Source organism: Trifolium pratense, linkage group LG6 (assembly GCF_020283565.1).
Source record: "Trifolium pratense cultivar HEN17-A07 linkage group LG6, ARS_RC_1.1, whole genome shotgun sequence".
Lineage (NCBI taxonomy): Eukaryota > Viridiplantae > Streptophyta > Magnoliopsida > Fabales > Fabaceae > Trifolium > Trifolium pratense.
In genome coordinates, this window is record NC_060064.1 from 23089966 (window position 1) to 23116161 (window position 26196).

A 26196-nucleotide genomic window follows, 5' to 3' on the forward strand; every position below is an offset into this window, starting at 1 on the left:
TTAGGATGTTACAAATGGTATCAGAGCAAGACCTCTTCTAGTACGATGTGGTTCGGGGACGAACTAAGCGGAAGTTGGTGGGCATGTAACGCCCGGGTCTGACGAGGGCGGGGAGTGGTTTTCAGTGCATGAGGCATGACAATTAGCGGCTCCTGGCAGCTTCTAGGCAAAAACGAATCACATCGGAATGAGAGGGATCCTGAGGCTGTGCGGTGATAGAAATTTAGCAAGTATACTAAATAGTCGTCAAGTAATAAAATTTATAAAGTTCGTATCCGCAGGGATTGTTTCAATCTCGACAAAACAATTAAATTAATTTAGGATTAATAATTAAAATGCAAAGGGGGGAGTTTAACTTGGTTTGAATTTTTATCATAAACTTAGAAATAACTTGGGATTCAAATTGATGGAAGAAAAACGATTGATCCTTTTGGTTCATCTAATTACTACTTCTCTTGGTAATTTCATGTATAATAACGAATTTACTCAATTTAGTTTCACGATTAGATTAAATCAAAAATAATTATGCCCAATGTCTTGGTAACATAATTCTCTCCCTTGATCATCGATCCCTAATGTCTTAGGTAATCTATGATCAATTGAGGTTTACAATCTTTAATCCTTTAATCTCAATTAACGGTTCGAAATGTCTTAAGTGAAAGTTAATTGATCAATCGTTCCTAGATCGATCATTCATTCCTATCGTCATAGTAAAACAAATAATTGAAAACATTACACAATTGATCAAGTTATGCAAAGCATTAAGAACAAAGAATGATTGAAGAAACTAACTTCGTAATTCATTAATCATAACATATGATAATCACATAGTTCAAGAGAAATAATAATAAGAATCCCCTAAGGATTAATCTAGAGTTTAGCTACTCATGTTCATATAAATAAATAAATAAACATACAAAAGAAGAATTAACCCTGAAGCAAATCCTTCAAATATGCTATTGTTCCAATTGCATGAGGCAGCATCCCTCTCTGTCCATGTGTCGTTCTCCTCCTCTTGGGTGTGCGTGAAATCTCCTTCAACAGTGCGCCGCTCAATACCAATGAATTAGACCACCTTCTTTTTGGATCGGGTCAACCAGCCTATAACCCATCATTCCTTTTAATTTGGCCATGATATTAAAATAGAGTACTCCACTTTGGTCAAACACAATATGGCAATAACTTCACAAAACAAAAGGTACACAAAATATCATGTTAATAGAGAAAAATAATTAAGTGACTCGGTAAATCAAAACTTGCAATTTATTTAAAATTACTTTAAATTAAACACTAAACTAATAAAATTTTATTAAAACTTAATTAAAAAGACTCTAAAATAGCGACTGATGAGGATCTCATCACAACCCCAAACTTAGTCTGTTACTTGTCCTCAAGGAACAAATTTATCAAATGAACAATCACAAAGGGTTGACAACTTCCTTACACAACTTCAAATACAATCAACTTGGAAATTCCTCTAAGCACTTCAATTATCAAACCTTCAATGCAACTTCTCTTCACAATGATCTCAATCCAAACAAGACTAAAAAATTATTCACAATATTTGACCAAGCTCAATAATCACTTCACTCACTCGCTTTCTCTCAACTATTTAATCGGGCAATCACTCAATCAACACAAACCAAACTATTCTACCATAGGCTTGCAAGAATTCTAACAATCAATCGATAAGCAAATTAAATACACACTTTTGAGGTCTTAAAGGTCATAATTTGGCTTAGGTAAGGTTGGATTTTTTTGGGAAGTGAGTTAAAAACTTGGAGTTAAGGACATACCCAATTCCACTTTATCTTTCAATCTCAACACATAAAAACATCAAGCAACCACAAACTATTATTCGTTCTTTTCATTCTTTTCTCTTCATATTTTTTTTTTTTGAAGTAGTCGCCTTTTTTTTCTTTTCAAAATTACAAACATTTGACTTCTTGATTTTTCAACATTTTTCATTTTCATTTTTTTTTTCACAATTCAAGTTCTTTAGTATACTCACCCCAAACTTATTTGGTTGCTAATTCCAAAAGCAACCCCAAACTTAAGCATTTGCAATATGTAATGAAAATCAACTTAACTCCAAGAAAATGTTTTTTTTTTAAAAAAAAAATAAAAAATATGGGTTAAGTGATCAATCAACAAAGAAATGTAAGGCTCAAAGGGGCTAAGCAAAGGATATAAGCATGCAAGGGTAGGCTAGAAAGGCTCAAGATACCAACAAAAGTTGCCTCGGTGTGTAATCATTGCAGTCAATCAATTAAAAGAACACAAGCAAGTTCTAGAGAATAAGTAAAGTAGTGGACTCACATAGCGAGAAACAATCCAAGTGTTTAGGCTCAAAATCTCACGGTTTAAACGGCCGGATTATCGAACGGTTAAAATTGTGAATGTTCATCAACTTGTCTTTCAATCCATCAATCGCAAAAATCCGTTGCACTGCAAGAAATTTCATTTCAGATGCTCAAATTAAAAACCAAGATAATTGTATATAGAAGTGAATGAAAAGATGGTGTCAAACAAATGGGACTTTCCAAAAGATAAAGGTGCTCATTAAGAACAAAGTAAAATGTGCAAGTGATCATCACAGTCATCCAAGATCAGTCAATTATTATAGACACTAAAAAGAAAAGATAAAAGTACTTAAATAAAAAGGGAGAGAAAAAGGATATAAATGGACCATAGAGATCCCATGGGTTGCCTCCCATGAAGCGCGTGTTTAACGTCCCAAGCTCGACGCATCATCATCCACGTTAGGGAGGATACTTCAAATTTGATTCCACTCGGCTCCTCTTTTCCTCCTTCTTCAAAGGGGTGAGCAACCTACTAACGATCACCGGTTGCTTATAATCATCTCCAAAAAATACAAATTTCCCATTAGAAGGGATTGCTTTCAAATCCGGAGAAATTGACTTTGTTGCTTCTTTCTTTGAGTTCTCACTCTCATCTTCAATGACATCCGCTTTAAAGCATTGTGGAATCTCATCTTGATTTCTCATACCTTCAAAGATGTTGAAGTTAACTTTCTCATCATTGAACCTCAACATTAAATCACCCATCTCCACATCAATTAGAGCTCTCCCGGTTGCCAAAAAGGGTCTTCCCAATAAAAGAGGCACTTCGGCATTTTCCTCCATATCGAGAATTACAAAATCCGCCGGAAAGACAAATTCGGCCACTCTTACCAAAACATCTTGTAAGATTCCATAGGGGTACGTGATTGACCGATCCGCAAGAGATAATTGCATCTTGGTGGGTTTAGCTATGGCACCGGGTATTTTTTTCATCATAGAGAGGGGCATCAAGTTGATGCTTGCTCCTAAGTCACAAAGTGCTCTCCCAACATGTAAATTCCCAATAGAACAAGGTATAGTGAAACTACCAGGATCTTTCTTCTTTTGTGGGAGTTTTCTTTGAAGAATTGCACTACACTCTTCTGTCAACAACACGGTTTCACCCTCTTTAGGCTTCCTCTTCTTAGTCAACAACTCCTTCATGAACTTGGCATACATAGGCATTTGCTCCAAAGCTTCCATAAACGGAGTTGTGACTTGAAGGCTATTAAACATCTCCATGAACTTCTTAAAGTCAATATCTTTTCTCTTACTCTTCTTTTTGTGAGGGTAGGGTAGCTTTTCATGAGGTAGAACTACTTGAGCTTTTTCTCCATCTTTCAAAATTTTACTCTTAATTTTCTTCAAATTTGAGTCGTTATCGACAAATCTTGCATCATTTTTTTCCTTCTCTTCCACCTTTATCTCATTTTCAACTCCTCCCTCTTTTTCTATTTCTTTCTCACTTTTTTCTATTTTTTTATTTTCACTCTTATTTTCGACTTCTTTCTCAAGCTCACCATTTCTCTCATTTTCAACTTCTTTTGACATATTTTCCTTGGAACGTGGCTCACTTACCGGTGTAGGCACCACTCTACTTCGCAAATGAATTGCATTACAACTCTCCTTTTTAGGATTATTGCATGTGTTTCCTTCAAATCCGCCATTAGATGACGACGCAACTTGCCTAGACAATTGACCCATTTGCGTTTCCAAATTCTTGATGTAGGCTTCATGATTTTTATTTGTTGATTCTTGACTTATCTTCATAGCTTCTTGACTTGTCTTCATAGCCTCGAAATTTACTTGTATCATCTTCATGACTTGAGAAAGAGTTTCTTCCAATGGTGAAGGTCTACTTGGTGGAAGTTGAGCTTGTGATGTTGACACTTGTTGTACTTGAGCATGAACAAGCTTGTTGGTGGTCAAATGTTTTATAAAAGTCTCCATGTGAACATTCATGAGCTTGAAATTTGCTAACAAAGCCCTTTGAGTGTCAAGCTCCAACGTACTCACTTTATTCTTAGCTCCTTTCTCATTAAGAGCTCTATATTCATTTTGCGCCATGGCTTCCACAAGCTCTTTAGCCTCATTTGCAACCTTGTTATTAATGGAACCACCCGCAGATACATCAAGTAACATGCGAGTTTGTGCTCTTAAACCTTGAGTAAAATATTGCATTTGAGCCAAATTATCCACACCATGATCGGGACACTTCTTCAAGAGGAGTTTGAACCTTTCCCATCCGTCATAAAGAGACTCGGAATCTCCTTGTTCGAAGTTTGTGATCTCGGCTTTTTTTTCTAGGAACTTGTAAATTGGGAAAAAGCGGTCCGAAAATTTGACTCTCAATTCGTTCCATGTTTTAATTGTCCCATTAGGCAAGGTATCCAGCCAATCTCTGGCTCTTCCGGTAAGAGAAAATTTGAATAGTCTCAACCTTTTGGCACATTCCGAGACACCCGGAGGGTCGGTGTAATCACACACATCTAAGAAGTTACTCAAATGCAGATTTGGACACTCTGAGTCGGCTCCAGAAAACTTGTTCTCCTTTAAAGCTTTTATGACGGAACTTCTGATATCAAAAGCTATCGGGTTTGCCGGTTGAAACCCTCTAAGATCTTGATCTCCATTTGCTCCTCTACCATAATCTCCCAAGGTTCTCCTTGGTGGTGGCGGTGGTTGCTCCTCCGCCATTTCAATTGCACCTAAGCAAACACAAACAAACAAATACCCCAGCAGCACAGCAATATAAAAGAAAGACTAATAAGGCTAAATAATAGAAAGAAAAAAAAAATAATTATGTACTAAATTCCTAAGTAAAGCTAAATTGCCTTGTCAAAATTAATCAACAATCCCCGGCAACGGCGCCAAAAACTTGATAGAAATTTAGCAAGTATACTAAATAGTCGTCAAGTAATAAAATTTATAAAGTTCGTATCCGCAGGGATTGTTTCAATCTCGACAAAACAATTAAATTAATTTAGGATTAATAATTAAAATGCAAAGGGGGGAGTTTAACTTGGTTTGAATTTTTATCATAAACTTAGAAATAACTTGGGATTCAAATTGATGGAAGAAAAACGATTGATCCTTTTGGTTCATCTAATTACTACTTCTCTTGGTAATTTCATGTATAATAACGAATTTACTCAATTTAGTTTCACGATTAGATTAAATCAAAAATAATTATGCCCAATGTCTTGGTAACATAATTCTCTCCCTTGATCATCGATCCCTAATGTCTTAGGTAATCTATGATCAATTGAGGTTTACAATCTTTAATCCTTTAATCTCAATTAACGGTCCGAAATGTCTTAAGTGAAAGTTAATTGATCAATCGTTCCTAGATCGATCATTCATTCCTATCGTCATAGTAAAACAAATAATTGAAAACATTACACAATTGATCAAGTTATGCAAAGCATTAAGAACAAAGAATGATTGAAGAAACTAACTTCGTAATTCATTAATCATAACATATGATAATCACATAGTTCAAGAGAAATAATAATAAGAATCCCCTAAGGATTAATCTAGAGTTTAGCTACTCATGTTCATATAAATAAATAAATAAACATACAAAAGAAGAATTAACCCTGAAGCAAATCCTTCAAATATGCTATTGTTCCAATTGCATGAGGCAGCATCCCTCTCTGTCCATGTGTCGTTCTCCTCCTCTTGGGTGTGCGTGAAATCTCCTTCAACAGTGCGCCGCTCAATACCAATGAATTAGACCACCTTCTTTTTGGATCGGGTCAACCAGCCTATAACCCATCATTCCTTTTAATTTGGCCATGATATTAAAATAGAGTACTCCACTTTGGTCAAACACAATATGGCAATAACTTCACAAAACAAAAGGTACACAAAATATCATGTTAATAGAGAAAAATAATTAAGTGACTCGGTAAATCAAAACTTGCAATTTATTTAAAATTACTTTAAATTAAACACTAAACTAATAAAATTTTATTAAAACTTAATTAAAAAGACTCTAAAATAGCGACTGATGAGGATCTCATCACAACCCCAAACTTAGTCTGTTACTTGTCCTCAAGGAACAAATTTATCAAATGAACAATCACAAAGGGTTGACAACTTCCTTACACAACTTCAAATACAATCAACTTGGAAATTCCTCTAAGCACTTCAATTATCAAACCTTCAATGCAACTTCTCTTCACAATGATCTCAATCCAAACAAGACTAAAAAATTATTCACAATATTTGACCAAGCTCAATAATCACTTCACTCACTCGCTTTCTCTCAACTATTTAATCGGGCAATCACTCAATCAACACAAACCAAACTATTCTACCATAGGCTTGCAAGAATTCTAACAATCAATCGATAAGCAAATTAAATACACACTTTTGAGGTCTTAAAGGTCATAATTTGGCTTAGGTAAGGTTGGATTTTTTTGGGAAGTGAGTTAAAAACTTGGAGTTAAGGACATACCCAATTCCACTTTATCTTTCAATCTCAACACATAAAAACATCAAGCAACCACAAACTATTATTCGTTCTTTTCATTCTTTTCTCTTCATATTTTTTTTTTTTGAAGTAGTCGCCTTTTTTTTCTTTTCAAAATTACAAACATTTGACTTCTTGATTTTTCAACATTTTTCATTTTCATTTTTTTTTTCACAATTCAAGTTCTTTAGTATACTCACCCCAAATTTATTTGGTTGCTAATTCCAAAAGCAACCCCAAACTTAAGCATTTGCAATATGTAATGAAAATCAACTTAACTCCAAGAAAATGTTTTTTTTTTTAAAAAAAAAATAAAAAATATGGGTTAAGTGATCAATCAACAAAGAAATGTAAGGCTCAAAGGGGCTAAGCAAAGGATATAAGCATGCAAGGGTAGGCTAGAAAGGCTCAAGATACCAACAAAAGTTGCCTCGGTGTGTAATCATTGCAGTCAATCAATTAAAAGAACACAAGCAAGTTCTAGAGAATAAGTAAAGTAGTGGACTCACATAGCGAGAAACAATCCAAGTGTTTAGGCTCAAAATCTCACGGTTTAAACGGCCGGATTATCGAACGGTTAAAATTGTGAATGTTCATCAACTTGTCTTTCAATCCATCAATCGCAAAAATCCGTTGCACTGCAAGAAATTTCATTTCAGATGCTCAAATTAAAAACCAAGATAATTGTATATAGAAGTGAATGAAAAGATGGTGTCAAACAAATGGGACTTTCCAAAAGATAAAGGTGCTCATTAAGAACAAAGTAAAATGTGCAAGTGATCATCACAGTCATCCAAGATCAGTCAATTATTATAGACACTAAAAAGAAAAGATAAAAGTACTTAAATAAAAAGGGAGAGAAAAAGGATATAAATGGACCATAGAGATCCCATGGGTTGCCTCCCATGAAGCGCGTGTTTAACGTCCCAAGCTCGACGCATCATCATCCACGTTAGGGAGGATACTTCAAATTTGATTCCACTCGGCTCCTCTTTTCCTCCTTCTTCAAAGGGGTGAGCAACCTACTAACGATCACCGGTTGCTTATAATCATCTCCAAAAAATACAAATTTCCCATTAGAAGGGATTGCTTTCAAATCCGGAGAAATTGACTTTGTTGCTTCTTTCTTTGAGTTCTCACTCTCATCTTCAATGACATCCGCTTTAAAGCATTGTGGAATCTCATCTTGATTTCTCATACCTTCAAAGATGTTGAAGTTAACTTTCTCATCATTGAACCTCAACATTAAATCACCCATCTCCACATCAATTAGAGCTCTCCCGGTTGCCAAAAAGGGTCTTCCCAATAAAAGAGGCACTTCGGCATTTTCCTCCATATCGAGAATTACAAAATCCGCCGGAAAGACAAATTCGGCCACTCTTACCAAAACATCTTGTAAGATTCCATAGGGGTACGTGATTGACCGATCCGCAAGAGATAATTGCATCTTGGTGGGTTTAGCTATGGCACCGGGTATTTTTTTCATCATAGAGAGGGGCATCAAGTTGATGCTTGCTCCTAAGTCACAAAGTGCTCTCCCAACATGTAAATTCCCAATAGAACAAGGTATAGTGAAACTACCAGGATCTTTCTTCTTTTGTGGGAGTTTTCTTTGAAGAATTGCACTACACTCTTCTGTCAACAACACGGTTTCACCCTCTTTAGGCTTCCTCTTCTTAGTCAACAACTCCTTCATGAACTTGGCATACATAGGCATTTGCTCCAAAGCTTCCATAAACGGAGTTGTGACTTGAAGGCTATTAAACATCTCCATGAACTTCTTAAAGTCGATATCTTTTCTCTTACTCTTCTTTTTGTGAGGGTAGGGTAGCTTTTCATGAGGTAGAACTACTTGAGCTTTTTCTCCATCTTTCAAAATTTTACTCTTAATTTTCTTCAAATTTGAGTCGTTATCGACAAATCTTGCATCATTTTTTTCCTTCTCTTCCACCTTTATCTCATTTTCAACTCCTCCCTCTTTTTCTATTTCTTTCTCACTTTTTTCTATTTTTTTATTTTCACTCTTATTTTCGACTTCTTTCTCAAGCTCACCATTTCTCTCATTTTCAACTTCTTTTGACATATTTTCCTTGGAACGTGGCTCACTTACCGGTGTAGGCACCACTCTACTTCGCAAATGAATTGCATTACAACTCTCCTTTTTAGGATTATTGCATGTGTTTCCTTCAAATCCGCCATTAGATGACGACGCAACTTGCCTAGACAATTAACCCATTTGCGTTTCCAAATTCTTGATGTAGGCTTCATGATTTTTATTTGTTGATTCTTGACTTATCTTCATAGCTTCTTGACTTGTCTTCATAGCCTCGAAATTTACTTGTATCATCTTCATGACTTGAGAAAGAGTTTCTTCCAATGGTGAAGGTCTACTTGGTGGAAGTTGAGCTTGTGATGTTGACACTTGTTGTACTTGAGCATGAACAAGCTTGTTGGTGGTCAAATGTTTTATAAAAGTCTCCATGTGAACATTCATGAGCTTGAAATTTGCTAACAAAGCCCTTTGAGTGTCAAGCTCCAACGTACTCACTTTATTCTTAGCTCCTTTCTCATTAAGAGCTCTATATTCATTTTGCGCCATGGCTTCCACAAGCTCTTTAGCCTCATTTGCAACCTTGTTATTAATGGAACCACCCGCAGATACATCAAGTAACATGCGAGTTTGTGCTCTTAAACCTTGAGTAAAATATTGCATTTGAGCCAAATTATCCACACCATGATCGGGACACTTCTTCAAGAGGAGTTTGAACCTTTCCCATCCGTCATAAAGAGACTCAGAATCTCCTTGTTCGAAGTTTGTGATCTCGGCTTTTTTTTCTAGGAACTTGTAAATTGGGAAAAAGCGGTCCGAAAATTTGACTCTCAATTCGTTCCATGTTTTAATTGTCCCATTAGGCAAGGTATCCAGCCAATCTCTGGCTCTTCCGGTAAGAGAAAATTTGAATAGTCTCAACCTTTTGGCACATTCCGAGACACCCGGAGGGTCGGTGTAATCACACACATCTAAGAAGTTACTCAAATGCAGATTTGGACACTCTGAGTCGGCTCCAGAAAACTTGTTCTCCTTTAAAGCTTTTATGACGGAACTTCTGATATCAAAAGCTATCGGGTTTGCCGGTTGAAACCCTCTAAGATCTTGATCTCCATTTGCTCCTCTACCATAATCTCCCAAGGTTCTCCTTGGTGGTGGCGGTGGTTGCTCCTCCGCCATTTCAATTGCACCTAAGCAAACACAAACAAACAAATACCCCAGCAGCACAACAATATAAAAGAAAGACTAATAAGGCTAAATAATAGAAAGAAAAAAAATAATAATTATGTACTAAAATCCTAAGTAAAGCTAAATTGCCTTGTCAAAATTAATCAACAATCCCCGGCAACGGCGCCAAAAACTTGATAGAAATTTAGCAAGTATACTAAATAGTCGTCAAGTAATAAAATTTATAAAGTTCGTATCCGCAGGGATTGTTTCAATCTCGACAAAACAATTAAATTAATTTAGGATTAATAATTAAAATGCAAAGGGGGGAGTTTAACTTGGTTTGAATTTTTATCATAAACTTAGAAATAACTTGGGATTCAAATTGATGGAAGAAAAACGATTGATCCTTTTGGTTCATCTAATTACTACTTCTCTTGGTAATTTCATGTATAATAACGAATTTACTCAATTTAGTTTCACGATTAGATTAAATCAAAAATAATTATGCCCAATGTCTTGGTAACATAATTCTCTCCCTTGATCATCGATCCCTAATGTCTTAGGTAATCTATGATCAATTGAGGTTTACAATCTTTAATCCTTTAATCTCAATTAACGGTCCGAAATGTCTTAAGTGAAAGTTAATTGATCAATCGTTCCTAGATCGATCATTCATTCCTATCGTCATAGTAAAACAAATAATTGAAAACATTACACAATTGATCAAGTTATGCAAAGCATTAAGAACAAAGAATGATTGAAGAAACTAACTTCGTAATTCATTAATCATAACATATGATAATCACATAGTTCAAGAGAAATAATAATAAGAATCCCCTAAGGATTAATCTAGAGTTTAGCTACTCATGTTCATATAAATAAATAAATAAACATACAAAAGAAGAATTAACCCTGAAGCAAATCCTTCAAATATGCTATTGTTCCAATTGCATGAGGCAGCATCCCTCTCTGTCCATGTGTCGTTCTCCTCCTCTTGGGTGTGCGTGAAATCTCCTTCAACAGTGCGCCACTCAATACCAATGAATTAGACCACCTTCTTTTTGGATCGGGTCAACCAGCCTATAACCCATCATTCCTTTTAATTTGGCCATGATATTAAAATAGAGTACTCCACTTTGGTCAAACACAATATGTCAATAACTTCACAAAACAAAAGGTACACAAAATATCATGTTAATAGAGAAAAATAATTAAGTGACTCGGTAAATCAAAACTTGCAATTTATTTAAAATTACTTTAAATTAAACACTAAACTAATAAAATTTTATTAAAACTTAATTAAAAAGACTCTAAAATAGCGACTGATGAGGATCTCATCATGCGGGTTTGAGACTGTGTGGTGGAAGGAAGGCTTATAAGGATTGATGGGTACTACCTATACCAACAAGATGCATCTTCTTTTTGGTAGCTCATTCGATAAGAACTCCACAGTTAAGCGTGCTTGACTTGGAGTAGTCTTTGGATGGGTGACCTTCTGGGAAGTTTTCCCGGAAAGCGTGCGAGTGAGGACAAAGCACGCTGAAAAGACTCGTGTTGGTTTGTGGGGTCAGTCGGTTATCCTGAAAGCAGTTTGGGATGTTACAATATATATATATATATATATATATATATATATATAGCCACAGATGTAAGAAGTCAGTATGAATTAAAAAAAAAAAAATTATTTGGAACCAAGTAAAACAAAGGCAAATCTTATCTTCTCACCAAACACATCTTACGCGATACCACCAAACACCATCTTATCCAAATCGCGATACCACCAAACTCTCATCCGTCCTCCAAGCACCGTCGTCTCCCTCTCTCACTCTCAGCCGTCCTCTCTCTCTCACTCGTAATCTCCAACCTTAGATCCAAATCGAACCTTCTCTCACTCGTAAGGGAAACGCAGCATCCAGTGGCGGATTCAGGACCCTGAGTCAGGGGGTGCAGACTTTTTATTTTTATTAATAATCGTTATAATATATAAATAAAATAGTAAAGAAGAAATTCGTGAAAAAATAAGTTATTGATGTAATATTAAAAAAGCAAAATATAATACTTATTTTCATACATTTTTATACGTTAAATCAACAATTATTTTTAAATGGAATAGTAGAACCAAAAAGTGTCCCCGTGAACATAACTTAGTTGGTAGGGACATCACATATATATTATGTAAGAGTCTGGTTCGAACCCTGAACACACCACTTATTCACCTTTAAGGTGAAATTTTCAGCCACTAAATTACTAGATCAAAAACAAAAAAGTAGTGAGTGTCCAAATAAAAACAAAAGGAAAATGTTAACTACTTAACTAGTGTTCTTGCTACATCAGTTAAAGAATTAAATATGATAAATAACTCTTGAAATTTGGATATTTTTATTTTAAAAAAATATAAATAATATTTGTTTTAATATGAAAATTATCTTTTAGTTTCCTTAACTATTATATTCGGGACCAAGGTTTTAAATTGCGGACCGCATCACTTGATGCGGCCGCAATATTGCGGATGCGGTAGGCACTGCAACCGCATCGGACCGCAATTGCGGTGTGAACTCAAATCACAAGTGATGCCGCATCGCAACCGCAACGCAACGGCGTTTTTCCGCAACGCAACGCAACGGCGTTTTGACCGCATTGACCGCAACAGTCATTTATGCCCCAAATCAAGGAAAAAAGGTAAAACTAAAATCAGAGAATCTTAGAATCAATTTCAGAAAACACAAGAAAACAAACGAAAAGTAAAAAAACAGAACAAAACAGAGGAAAAGCAAAAAAACAGAACAAAACAAACAAAAGGGAATCAGAATAAACCTACTTTTTTTCCTTTAAGTCAATTCAATTCATTTTAGAATCTCCTTTTCCTGTAAATCATAGACTTGGTGCTGCTGTGAAGAGTTGCAATTTTATCGTTCCTCTGATTGTGTCCTCCCTTCCTTTCCTCTTTCCAATCGGTCTCATATGCTATGTGATATCTCTCAAGGTATGATATTGTTATTGTTAACTACTTATTCAAGTCTGTTCTTTCCTATTTCTGGCTTTTTGGGTGTTATTTGGAAATTTGATTTCTAATTCTAGGTTTTGTGTTTCTTTGGGTGTTTGTGTGAGTGGGTGAGAATGAGATGATTCAGATAAATAGCAGAGTTGGTTCTGAGAGAGTGAGGAAGGAGATAGAGAAGAGAAAATTTGGGATTTGTGGTTTTGAGAGTGAGGAAGAGATAGGTTCTGAGAGAGAGTGAGGAAGAGATACGGAAGAGTTCTCCAGAACGCAAGAACAGAGAGAATGAATTTTTTGTTTTTTTTTTAATAATAAATAGAAAGGTTTAATTATTATAATAATTATAATTATTTTATTTTAGTGGGGGTGGGGGGAAGAATGAAAGTGAAGAAAAAATTGGGGGGGGAAACAAAAATATAGTGGGGGAAAGAATGGAAGTGGAGTAAAAATTGGTAGTGAGCTATTTTTTTTTAGTAATTTTATAATAGATTTTTTTTTTGTCAAAAAAAATTTATTTGTATCTACAATCCTTGTTTTTAGATTGTGGTTAAACAACCTTTTCATTGGATCAATCCTTGTTTATCTTATATGAATTTATTTTTTTATTTCTTTTAAATTTTATAATAGATTTATTTTATTTTTTTGTAAAAAAAAAGATTTGTTTTTTATATTTTTTTTTAGGCAATTTAATTTTTATATAGTAAGTGATATTTATCTTAATTTTTTTTAATTACTATTGTGTTAGTTTTTTTTGAACGTTACTATTGTGTTAGTTGTAAACAAAAAAATTGTGTTAGTTTATATTTTTAATTCGTAGATAATTATTAGTTAGTTTATGTTATTGATTGACATTTATTTATTATTATATTTAATTTAATAGGTACGATTAAATATACACAATGCCACCAAGAGAAACATTTCCTACAAAAAGATTAGAGGGTGCTCCAAGTGATGATATTGGATGGCACTTTGGAACACTGATACCTTGAAATAGAAACAATGTTCGTTGTGAACTTTGTAGAGAAATAATAAGAGGTGGCATTACAAGATTGAAGCAACATATAGCACATTATGAGTCATGTGATTGGTGCACCCGCTATCTATTAGCCATGTTTCTTTGCTACTTCCAGATGAATAACAAGAAGCCATGAATAATTGCTCCTCTTGTTGGTGGTGTTCGACAACTTGGGCTTGTTGTCTCTGCTGGTTTGCTTTGTTTTTGCAAACCTTCTCCACATGACCAAGTTGATTGCAGGCTCTGCATTTAACATCTGGTCTATACCAACAATGCTTTTCTAAATGAGTATCTTTTTTGCAATGTTGACAGGTTGGAAACTTCTTTTTTCAGCTCTCTCCTTTGTTGTTGACATCCTCCTTTTTTCCTTTCTTCTCACCAAAAGGTTTTTTCCCAAAACTATTGTAGCTTTGGTTTTTTGCCTTTGGTGTGCGCCACAAAAGCACCTTCAACATTTTCTTCCAACCTTAAAGATCTTCTCTGCTCAGTAGCTTGCAAAGCATTAACAAGCTCTGCAAGTGTGATTTGAGAAAAGTCCTTAGTTTCTTCGAGAGAGGATATTTTTGCTTCAAACCTCTCTGGAAGACACACTAAAATTTTTTCCACAACTCTTTGATCACCGAGATCCTCTCCCAGCAATCTGATTTGTGAAACCACCTTCGAAATTTCGTCAGAAAATTCTCTAACAGTTTCGGTTTCTTTCATTTTTAGTGCTTCAAACTCTCTTCTCAAGTTCAACACTTGCATCTTCTTTGTTCTTTCACTCCCTTGGAACTCTTCCTTCAGCTTGTCCCAAGCTTCTTTTGCGGTCTCAAGATTCAAGATCTTGATAAATATATCATCATGTAGAGCTGCATGTATTATGGCAAGTGCTCTTCCTTCTTTTGCCACTTCCTCATTGTGATTTCTTATTTGAGCTACTGTTGGGTTATTTGGAAGAGCCGGTGGGTTACTACCATTTTCCACAACATCCCATAAACTTTGAGCTCTCGAATAAGTTTTCATTTTTGCAACCCACAAATGATAGTTTTCTCCTACAAACATAGGAGGTGGAGGTAAAAAACTATTGTTGGAAGCCATTTATGGTGTATAAAGGTTTTTTTGTGAATGTTTTCTTGCTGGTTTTGTTTCCTCACAGACCCGTTAAGATCAATGAAGCTCTGATACCATGTAAGAAAAAACAAAGGCTATTGTAGAGTGGTGGAGAAGAAGGTTAGAGAAACTAGAAAACTAGAAAGACAATAAAGTTTTGGAAGAAGATGTTATGTTGCTAATTGTTGTTTGATGATCCAAGGTACATTGTGAACTCCTATTTATAGTAGAAGGAGCAGCTACATAGCTTACATGCATGAAGACAAGTGTTAAGAGAAATACATGCAACATGGCAAGTGGTAAAGGAAATACATGCATCTATACAAGTGGTAAGGGAAACTACATGCAATAATACAAGTGTGATACTTGCAACAAGCCAAGTGTATCACATACAAAATGTTATGGAGGGATCCTACATTGGATGGGCTTGGATCACAATGGATATGGGCTTAAGAAGAACATCAATTTCTAACAATTTGAAAGAGGTTTAAAAATGTAAATGGAGGCGCATAATGTCATACATAGGGATTAATGTATGAAATGCTTATATAGGAGGATTTTTAGGGTTTACAGTATTGTGGGGTCCCCCATTTGGAGTGGATCAGCCACAAATAACACCTGTATTGTCCTTTCGTACGAGCACTTGAGAACGGTTAAGGCTCTCCACCTTTAGTCCATGCTCGTTCATATGTTTGCCGGGTCGTTTCGCCACATGCTTATCCTTATCCCATTTTGATGGGCATTCTCGTATGTTGGGCTTTAGCTGATCCAGAACAAAAAGAATAACAAATTAGAATTGATTTAAAAACATTGCCTGGGTTACTTTTGAGTGTGATAAATCAAATTAGTGTAGCAAGCTATATGAACCAGTGCTAGAATAATATACTTAACACACAACGAAATTGGTGTAACAAGCTATATGAACCAAATACACTTGGTGTATGTTAGCGGTATACCATTCAGATCACATCCCTACAATTCTCGTGTTATGCGGTGTTGCGTATTTAGGCCGTGCCCGTGTCTGGTTTTCATGAGTGCTCTAAAGACCCACCACAGTCTCAAGTAAGCGGCCTCACTTGACACTCATATCCAAGTAAGCGGCCGCCACAGTCTCTACTTATAAATTTATTTCACTAGCTCATATCCAATTAATGTCATCATTGTATTATCATACAATGGCTCATCTGCTCTACATAGTATAAAAATACACATTACTTTTGTTCAAATATTTCATGAGATTAAAATCATCACATAATATTTCTACGATAAGCTTGCTAATTGGATAATACGCTAGTCTTCCAATAAATTGGGAATTTAATTTCGCATTGTGAAGAATATCACTTCAATTTATTTATTTATTTATTTATTTTTCTTTCAATCAACATTGGAATCACAAGGGATACTGAATACTTTTATTTTAAAATATTCAAACTTCCCAGAAGCTTCTCAACATAATAATATTCTTGTGATAGTATATTATCACACATCCTTATGATTTTGCACCACAAATTATACTTGATTCTCTAGTCTTTTGCACATTAATATAGACTCCTACTTATTTTTCTTTAAATAAAAAATAACTTCATAAAGGAAATTCAAGAAAACTGAAGACATACTTCCTTAGAATAACATGTCATCATAAACAAAAAAGTTAAATAAAAAGGACAATAATTTTATCAGCATATAATGTGCAACACAAACACAATATTTTCTTTTTCATTAAAAAAAAAATAAGGTTGGTCACATAATAATATTCATGAACTACCTGATTACTACTACTAACTACTACCATTAAATTTCACAACCACCATACACCAAAACCTCATCATCATCATCATCATCATCCTTTTCACATGTTCAACTTGCTTCCACTTCAACAATCACCGCCGCAACATTTTCCGGCAACCCATCTCCGACAACACCATCATCAGAACAAACAACATTGGATTCTCTCTCAACAAGAAGTGAATTTCGACAATTGGGACATGAAGAATGTGACACCAACCACGTGTCAATACACATAACATGAAACTCGTGATTACATTTTGGCAACATTCGAATTCTGTCTCCATTCTCAAACTCTCCTAAACAAATGGGACACTCTGTTGCCGGAATATTCTCTCTGGTATGGTAAACTGTTACCGGAATTTCACTCAGTTCATGCTTTTTCAGCCCTGTTTTGTTCAACCTTGCTGTTGCTTGTTCCGGTGTCTCTTCGGAGAATCCTCTGTTGCATCGCATCGCGCAACGGGCTATGGTGTTTAATCCTAGAGCGCATATCAATGCGCATAAGAGTGCTGCTAATATAATCACCATGTTTGTGTCGAAGTTTTCGACGTTGATGAATGAATCGTTTGTGTTGTTGTTGTTGTTGTATGATGGTGGCATACTCATCTCTGTTTCGAGAAAACGGCGTTTCATGGTTCTGTTTGTGGAAATTTTAGTGTTTTTGTGTAAAGTTTGAAGTTTTGTGCTAAAAAATTTGTTGGGTTTTTTTTCCTTCTTTGTATGGATATTTTGGGGTTCTGGTTTTCAACTTTCTTGACTACTAGTAGTTTGTTATGGGGTTGTGTGAAGTTATAGAAGCTCACATTCAAACAATCTCGACCGTTAGATTGAGATTGAACGATTTATAAAATATGCTATACGATAAAATATTGGCCGTTGGATCAGATCAGACAATCCATATCTATAACCACATGAATGCCTAGAAACTATTTTCTTAATTAGGAGTCATTGTGGTTTGAACTGGATTTCCTGCTGTTATATTGTAGGAGGTCTGATATCAAATCAACGATTAAGACAAACTATATTAATTAAAATAGGGTTTAAAAATTGAACTGTTTGTTAAAAAAAAAAATTGAACTGTTTAATATCAAATCAATGATTGAGATATGAACGTGAAATCGCTACGACACAAGTAGGAGTAACTAAGTAGGAATAACTAAAGAGAAGAGAAACATATCAAAATACTTTTTTTTCTAATTAATTTTGTTTTTCCATTTTGTGGTGTGAAAATGAAAGTGTTAAATTTGGTCTTGGAATGTAGCTCTGATCCAAATTGGGGACCATTGCTTCATCTGCTGCATGTATGATTCCCCTTCAGAAATGGTCCTCACTGGTTAATTAATGAAACAAAAGCAAAACATTAGCTATAATTCAAATTACGATGATTGGAGAGGAAGGAATAATGAATTTTTTTACCTGAGCTTCATAATTGAAAATAAGTTAATAATGATAATTTTTTTTTTGTTGTCATTTTATTATTCATGAGACACTGGAGGGTAAGTGAGATTTAGATCTGTGTCTTGAATGGCAATTTATAGCAATTGGGGTTGTTTAGTTGTTGGCCTTAAAGGGATAAATTAAAAGCTTAATTAATCAATATTAGATACTTAAGTAAGGTATGTACCTAAAGACAAACAAAATGAAGATGCAAAGGGAAAATGACTTATTAAAATAAGCATAAAGGGTCCAGTGGATTAGTGTTTTCACATGGTTTGCTTACCTAATAGTATAGTTTAAATAATTTGTTTTAAAATATTAATAATAAAGTTTGGTACCAAATCCATTAATTGGTGTAACCAAAAAAGATTCACTAATTGGTAATTTCTTTGATTTTACTGTTGTTTTTAACTTCTAAGGTGTAATAAGTAGAGCTAGGCAATAGGCATATAGTGGAAATTATGTTGCCGCCATCTAATTTGGTTTTGTTTTACTTTTGACATCAGAGATGCAGATAAGAATCAAGATTGGGGAAAAGGATACAAAAGAAAATGGAGAAAAGGATAGCACAAACATTAAAAATATATTGTATAGTTTCTTTTTTCTCTTCACACCATGCAACAGCTCACTTTATTAAGATGTTGTTTTGGTAAAAAATAACGGATAGTATAGTTGTTAAAATCGCATATCAATATGTTGATTTGTTGAATTTATGTTTATAGAGATATAAATTGAGTTAAATTGGTGGTAAATTCTTTTTTGGTAAACTCGTTCAAAAATTAATTTTGAAAAAGTTAATTTGTGGTGAAATTTATAAAATTGGATAAAATTGAGATCAAATCGTGTTAATTATTTTTTATTTGACTCAATTTTGAAGAAATTAACTTTTTTTTTCTTTTTGAGGCCTAGGAATAGTGAGTTGATATTCGTTGATATGCTTAGCGAGAATACTTCGCAGCCGCAATACCAAGATAAGATGGGCTCATATTTTTTTACCCAGAACTCTGCTTTAGTTTTAATTTTTAATAACCTTAGAAACTTATAAAACTCTTGTTTCCTAGATAGTGTTTTTTTATTTTTATTTTTACTAGCGAGTCAGGTAGGAGCATTCCGCACCTGTCTATGTCTAACTTATGTAAAAAAAAATGCCTTATGTTACGTGAGTTTGTCAATAAAAGATTTTTTCTGCTAAAAAAAATGTGTCTTATGTTAAGGTGAATTTGTTAATAAAATAATTTTGTTGCTACTAAAAAAATCAAGAATATTATTTATATTAAAAAAAGTTGACACCAAAATTCATGTATTCTTTTTATATTTCTTATATATAGTATAGATGATATTTGTAAAGGAAACCGCTTTTGTGGCAACATTTGTATGAATGATGATGCATGATTTTAAGTCGCAGTCTTGCACAATGCAACTACTGCACTGCAAGCTTGTGATCGTAAGTTGTAACTGATCGTGAAAACATTAATGTTGCCACATTTGTTGCGAATTTTGGAATATTTAATTTAGGAGATAGAGATGCCGCTGCAACAACAAGACAATTTGATGAGGTAAAAATTGCACGCAACCAAGTGTTAATTTTTTTTGTTTTCACCTTCTGATTCCTAGGGGAGGGGGGTCCTAGTAGTCCAGAGTTCAGGGCGAGTTCTGACATCAAGTGGTTCCAGTTCCCTTCAAAATGCAGCTGTGGCGATCGAACCGTGGTCCTCCTTACCAAGTTCAGCGCCAATCACCACTGAACCAACTAACATTTCGTAAGTGTTAAAATTTTGATTATTAAATTGCGTGACCAAATAAAAATGAAATTGCATACAATCAAGCTCATTATTTCCGAGTTGTCGAGGCAAAATTCTAATTTGATATTTTAAAAATAACAAACGTCTTAATTATATTTTAAGTGAATTCTGATATTTTTATATTTTAACAAGTGCTCGAGTGATTAATATATAGACAAGGATAAAACCTTATGAGAATGATCAGTATACATTCTCCGATCTATGCCTTTTAACACGTACAAGAATATATCTCAACAATAAGCACTTAATTTATTGACAACTGAATAAGTGACAAAGAAACACTTTTTGCAAAACTTTATTCCACAAAATCTCTAAAGCAAGGATTAAATGGTGACAAAGGAAAGTTTCTCATTTTGTCATGTTTAAGGAATAAACATGAACTTGTCTTTGGAGTAAACTGTCAAATACCCCTTGAAATTTTAAAATTCGTCAAATACCCTTATGAAATTTGGAAATAGGCAAATACCCCCCTGAAATTTTAAAAAGTAAATCAAATTGACCTCTGACACTATCAGCCAGAGTCCACGTCAGGGGGCAATTTGATTGACTTTTTAAAATTTCAGGGGGGTATTTGTATATTCTCAAAATCACATGCTCCCACCAAAGATTATTTGAAGACATTTTATGGACCAATGAGAGTTAGATCTCCGGACTAATAGTTGGCTTGTACTTCTCAAGGACTTATCATGAACATTATCCCATGTCCTTTCTAACAAAGAAAAACTAGTTGTAATTTTGCAAGTACAGGTGAATAGTAATTGGATAAGAATCTCCGGCTGTTTTCTTCTGCCCTTAACAACTACCTTGATGAATAAGCAACAATCTCTTTATTCTAGGCCAAGTATCACCAAAATTATGGAGAACGTTGTAAGACTTAAACGTTCTTGTTTTTGGACAGATTTTTGTACATTCTTTGATCATCCATATCCAGCTGTCTCTAGAAGTTATATTTTGAATATAACTATTATTTAGAAATGATTAACAACTTGATACAGTTCATGCAAACTCATACTCACCCTCCTCATTTATAAATCCTGAAGAACAGTTTGAAAACGTTTTGGGGTTTTAATGAGTTATAGATTCTAGTTCAAACGAGTTGAGCTTCTGGGTTTTAGGGTCAATGAGTGAGATTGAGTGACTATGGAAGAGAAGAGTAAGGGTTTTTGGGTTCAATCGATTGAGGAGAAAGATAGAGACTGGGTCGAGGGTGAGTGAATAATGATGAAGGGTTTCTGGTTTAAATCGATTGAGTGAGAAGAAGACGGTTATGGGTTTGGAAGACTTGAAAAAAATTTGATTGATTGATAGGTTTTGGGTGTGGGAGAAGAAATTGAGGGAAGAAGAAAAGGTTTCTTGGTTCACGTAAAAAGATGGAGAACAGGGTTTTTGGGTATACGAATGTCGTTTTAATAAAAATATTGCATTATGAAAATAATTTAACTTAAAAAAATAGCATATATATTAAAAAAAAAAAACATAGCGACGGAATTTACGGTCGCTAATAATCGGTCTCCAATTCGGTCTCTATAGTCACTTAGCGACCGATTTTTTTTACTTTAATGCTCGAAATTTGGTCTCTAATTCGGTCTCTATAGCGACCAAAATAATTCGGTCGCTAAATCGGTCTCTAAAAGCGAATTTTCTAGTAGTGAATTCTCTTTCATCAACTTTAATTGATCTGCCTTTTTAAGGAACAACTAATTTTTGGCTCCACATTAGACATACTTTGGAAGCTTTTTGAAGAGCAAACTACATTTATAAATAGCACACTTGGATGCCTTTGAAGAGCAAGAGTTTACACTAAAACATTCATTCTATACTAGTCTTTATCGTACAAGTATTCAAGCTCTTCTTTAACCACTTTCACTCCTAGTTCTCTGAATTAAATACTTGGATCAATATACTATTGAGTGAACTGAGTGTACTTGTGTTAAGCTTCTCAACTTGATTGTGGATCAAGTCAATATGTAATTATTAATTGAGTGACATCTTTGTAGAGTACTCTGTTAGGCTGATGTAGATTTAAGACTTGTTGTGTTAGTTCAACACCCAAGAAAAATCAATTTTTTACCTAAATATATCATGGGTTTTTTTAATTTTATTCTTTGTTTCTCATGATATTCTTCTTGTGTAAGCTACAAAAGTCTTCAAAGATTTAAACTAATTTCCATAAGTAAAAAATCAGAAATCAAATTCCTAATTACCAGTTATACTATACGACTTTTTATAACATGAACAAGTGATTTATGGGTGCAGCATGCACAAGTCTCGAATAACATTATAACGAATACGAATTTTACAAAATCGTACGTTAGATTGAAAGACAAGTGATTCATATTCATTATAATGTTATTCGAGATTTGTGCATGGTACATCACATGAATCATTTTTTCATGTTAGACATGGCCGTTACTTATACATATATATTTGAGAAACTGATAGTACTTACTTATCATTGGAACCACACCTATTTAATATATGAAAACAAGTTGATTTTATTTTTTATTTTTTAATTTAATATCAAGCTAATTGATTCCATTAAACTAACAAATTGAATTTGATTATAGTAAACACTTGTAATTTTTTATATTTTTTCCGAGAGCAATTGGCGTTGTGGAATTGGATTTTTGTGGCATGCAAATGACGTAATGGTGTCATGGTAGAACAAGTGCCACATGATGAAACGTCACACGGGACAAGAGATTTATTATATGTATTCGACCAACTGCATATATATAGTAATATGTTGGATCGGATCTGGCTTTTATGTCACTTGGGTTGAAGTAGGGTGGTCCCTTAATATCAAACCACCAAATTCACGTTTTGCTTAATTAAGCCTATATTGCAAATTAGAGTGCGAAATTGTAATGCATAGTTCACAATTTTGACAATAAATGATGTTACTATCCTAAAAAATGGAAGGTGTTAGATTAAAGAGGGTGTTAGATTAGTCAGATTATATGCAAACGAGTCCGCCACCTAGTTATCTTCCCAAAAACATATGCTCAACCCCCTATTGACATCAAAATTATAAAAATGATGATATTCATTTCAACTTGGTAGAAAGTTATTTTCTTTTCTCTATAAATATATAGTTGTAACTTCTATGTATTAAGAGTTGAATCCCATTATATGAAAGTCTGGTAACACCCACACCGTGGGGGTAAACGGGTTCAGCGACGGACATAGATGAATTCCAACCACCCTTTACATTCCCTGCAATTTAATATTACTTTGTTCTTGCTTTATATATTTTCCTTTATCTTTTGCAATTCTACATTTATTTTCATCTTCTTTATTTTTCTTTCTATTGATTGCTCACTTGAATATTTTTTTTTCTATTATGTTGTCATGAGACAATTTGTTATTAAAAGTTGCCGGATGCAATTCTAACACTAATAAGAACAATGATTTTGTTCTTAAAGAACGCATGAAGTGGTAACTATAAATCTCGAGACTTGAACGAATACTGTAAAATGACTTCTATCTGGCCGCAAAGTGTTTATGGATAGCGGCTGTTTACATTACAAAAAATCGGAGTAAACACCCCGCCAAAGCTTTTCACCGGATTGTTAGTATAATACTCAAGTATGATTAGACACACAACCTGTTAGTATAATACTCGAGGCTTCCAAGAAATTTGTGTCCACCACGATTTTAGAGAACCTCAGGGCCGCCCCAACATAATTTGAGGCCTAAAGCGGATACTAAAATGAGGCCCTAACAAAAAAATTAAAAATGATATTTTTTCAGGAAAACAAATGTTAGAAAGAAAAATGTAAACGTTTTATTTTTACAAATAAAAATTGGACGACCGTAGGAAACATGTAACCATACATGGGTAGTGGTGGTAATATATATATATATATATATATATATATATATATATATATATATATATATATATATATATATATATATATATATATATAGAATAAATAATGGGTAAAATGGTAATAACAAATCAATCGTAGTGCAATTCTTACACTTCTTCAAATTGGATTCGTAATATCTCGCATTTCCCTATATTAAATATAGGAAAAATAATTGGCGCCTAAAGACCTTTGTAAAAAAAATATTTTTTTCTTTAGGCCTAAAGTGAGAGCCTGAGCCGATGTTTGGGTCGGCTCTACTGTGTAGCTTATTTTACATTTTCTTCTCCTTAAAATGAAAAGTTGGGAAAATAATAATTCATTTTATGTGATGTTATTAAACTTGATACTGAATTATTATCCGTCAAAATGTTGATCATTATATATTTTGAGTTATTTTAATGTATTTTTGAGTTAAGTTATATAATTTGGACTTCATGTCATTTTGATATAAAGAATTAGATTATGTGATAACTAGTGTTAAAGACAGTGTATAATGATATTTGGAGCAGAAATTTCATATATTTTATTTAAACATTATCGAAATACATAGTTGTACCAAAAAAAAAAAAAGAAATACATAGTATAGTACGTGATCCCTAGTAGGGTCTCAATTACAAAAGAAGAAGTTAAACTATCTTCTTTATTCTGTATTGGTTATTATCACAAACCAAATGTTATTTATTGTAGTAGGGGCTCAAGCGTATTCTCCGTAAGCTGTTTAGTACTTTACCCTGCAATGAGTAAAGTGAAGTTGACATTAATTTTCTTTACAAATCTATATATTATGCATGAAAAAACTTCACATGTTTAAAAACAAATATAATACATTGTTCACGTTGTAATAAATGTTTTATACTTTTAACAAATTATCACAACCAATTATATGTGTAATTTTATAATAGAAACATTTTTAATAATAAGATAATTTAATTTGATTAATTGACATGTGAGTTAAATCCTTTTTTATTAGACTTTTTGAAAATAAAATAATGTTCCTTATTTCTTATTCTGTAGTTTTTTAGTCATGCCTATATAATAATATTTGAATTATGTTGAATTAGTTCTTAAAAAATAATGTCATATAAGGGACCGAAAGCAAAATTTTATATTTTGAATAAATAATTTAATCTCTCAAAGTATCACTTTCTTCTACTTTGTTTTACTAAAATACAAATTATAAGAGAGTGGTACTTAAAAGACTAAATTAAAAATTTATTATGTTTTATTTTTATAGAACCACAAAACTTGGTAGTAGAGACAACTAAAAGAAAGCATAATCACAAGAACTAAGATCATATTTTAAATCAATAGTAAACAAAAGATAATATGAACTCAAGTTAGTCCCGACAAAAATTACCTTGAATTATATTAAGTCTCTATGAAATTAAAATACCAACTTGATCCTTAAAAAATATCAAATTAGTTCTAATAGGGACTAAAATATTTGCAAAGATTATATACCAAGACCCTAATTTGACACACAACTCGTGAGCTTAACTCGAGATATCACATTTTATATGTTGGGATTAAGTGTGAAATTTCTAGCCACTGACTACTTGACCCAAAAAAAAAAAAAGAAACCAGGCATATATATATATCTTTGATTTTTCGTGTGAGATTAATTTGGGTATTTATTCAAAAATATATAAAGGGCAAGTTTATTATTATAAATGAAAATAAATAGAGAGTTGATTTAGAGAGATGTACGTGTTGCAATCAATGGATGGGCTAATCTTGTAGGGCAAGTTAACACCACACTTAGCAGCGATGGAAGATGCGGCGGGAAGATTGAGTCCAGGTAAGCTGAGTGCAGTAGACTTGAGACACCTGCAGACACTTTGACGATCAGGGGTAGTTTTGGCTTGATTATTTAAACTCCTAATCCCATTGCAACATGGTGCAGGGACAGATGGGCCTGGCCTCCTAAGGTACCCAAGACATGGTGTTACAGTTAGTTGCACCTGACCACATGGTAGGGCAGCATCAGCTAAGGGAATGCCCAAAACCAAGCATATCATAGCAAAACAAGTAACCTTGACAAGCATTGAACTAGCCATGATTGTCTTGAAATTGGAAGAGGATTTAATGTATATGCTTCAAGTGAATGAATGAGTGTTGAGGTGATGATTGTGTTATGGTGTCTAGCTATA

The 26196-nt window shown here is 33.9% G+C and overlaps 5 protein-coding genes and 1 long non-coding RNA gene across 6 annotated transcripts; all 6 read right to left on the reverse strand.

Annotated features, from left to right (window-relative positions):
* Window positions 1-2762: 2762 nt before the first annotated feature.
* On the reverse strand, window positions 2763-5039 carry LOC123891931. Its single transcript, XM_045941796.1, has one exon. The coding sequence runs from the start codon at window positions 5037-5039 to the stop codon at window positions 2763-2765; it is 2277 nt and encodes a 758-aa protein (XP_045797752.1).
* A 2732-nt stretch (window positions 5040-7771) lies between these two features.
* LOC123891932 lies at window positions 7772-8902 on the reverse strand. Its single transcript, XM_045941797.1, has one exon. The coding sequence runs from the start codon at window positions 8900-8902 to the stop codon at window positions 7772-7774; it is 1131 nt and encodes a 376-aa protein (XP_045797753.1).
* Window positions 8903-10799: 1897 nt separating this feature from the next.
* LOC123890688 lies at window positions 10800-13306 on the reverse strand. Its single transcript, XR_006802925.1, has 2 exons — window positions 12858-13306; window positions 10800-11200 (listed from the first exon to the last, which is right to left on the reverse strand). It is a non-coding gene; the product is annotated as an uncharacterized LOC123890688 (long non-coding RNA).
* Window positions 13307-14451: 1145 nt separating this feature from the next.
* LOC123891933 lies at window positions 14452-15132 on the reverse strand. The gene has a single exon (XM_045941798.1). The coding sequence runs from the start codon at window positions 15130-15132 to the stop codon at window positions 14452-14454; it is 681 nt and encodes a 226-aa protein (XP_045797754.1).
* A 1663-nt stretch (window positions 15133-16795) lies between these two features.
* Window positions 16796-18436, reverse strand: LOC123889737 (RING-H2 finger protein ATL74-like). Its single transcript, XM_045939223.1, has 2 exons — window positions 18349-18436; window positions 16796-18262 (listed from the first exon to the last, which is right to left on the reverse strand). The coding sequence occupies exon 2, from the start codon at window positions 17563-17565 to the stop codon at window positions 17002-17004; it is 564 nt and encodes a 187-aa protein (XP_045795179.1). The 5' UTR covers window positions 17566-18262; window positions 18349-18436; the 3' UTR covers window positions 16796-17001.
* Window positions 18437-24540: 6104 nt separating this feature from the next.
* LOC123891277 (non-specific lipid-transfer protein 1-like) lies at window positions 24541-26196 on the reverse strand. The gene is made up of 2 exons (XM_045941117.1): window positions 25754-26196; window positions 24541-24777 (listed from the first exon to the last, which is right to left on the reverse strand). Exons 1-2 carry the CDS (start codon window positions 26101-26103, stop codon window positions 24765-24767), a joined length of 363 nt encoding a protein of 120 aa, XP_045797073.1. The 5' UTR covers window positions 26104-26196; the 3' UTR covers window positions 24541-24764.

Coding starts and splice junctions, on each gene's coding strand:
- LOC123891932 (XM_045941797.1), bottom strand. CDS start 8,902: ATGTCAAAAGAAGTTGAAAATGAGAGAAATGGTGAGCTTGAGAAAGAA.
- LOC123891933 (XM_045941798.1), bottom strand. CDS start 15,132: ATGGCTTCCAACAATAGTTTTTTACCTCCACCTCCTATGTTTGTAGGA.
- LOC123891931 (XM_045941796.1), bottom strand. CDS start 5,039: ATGGCGGAGGAGCAACCACCGCCACCACCAAGGAGAACCTTGGGAGAT.
- LOC123889737 (XM_045939223.1), bottom strand. CDS start 17,565: ATGAAACGCCGTTTTCTCGAAACAGAGATGAGTATGCCACCATCATAC.
- LOC123891277 (XM_045941117.1), bottom strand. CDS start 26,103: ATGGCTAGTTCAATGCTTGTCAAGGTTACTTGTTTTGCTATGATATGC.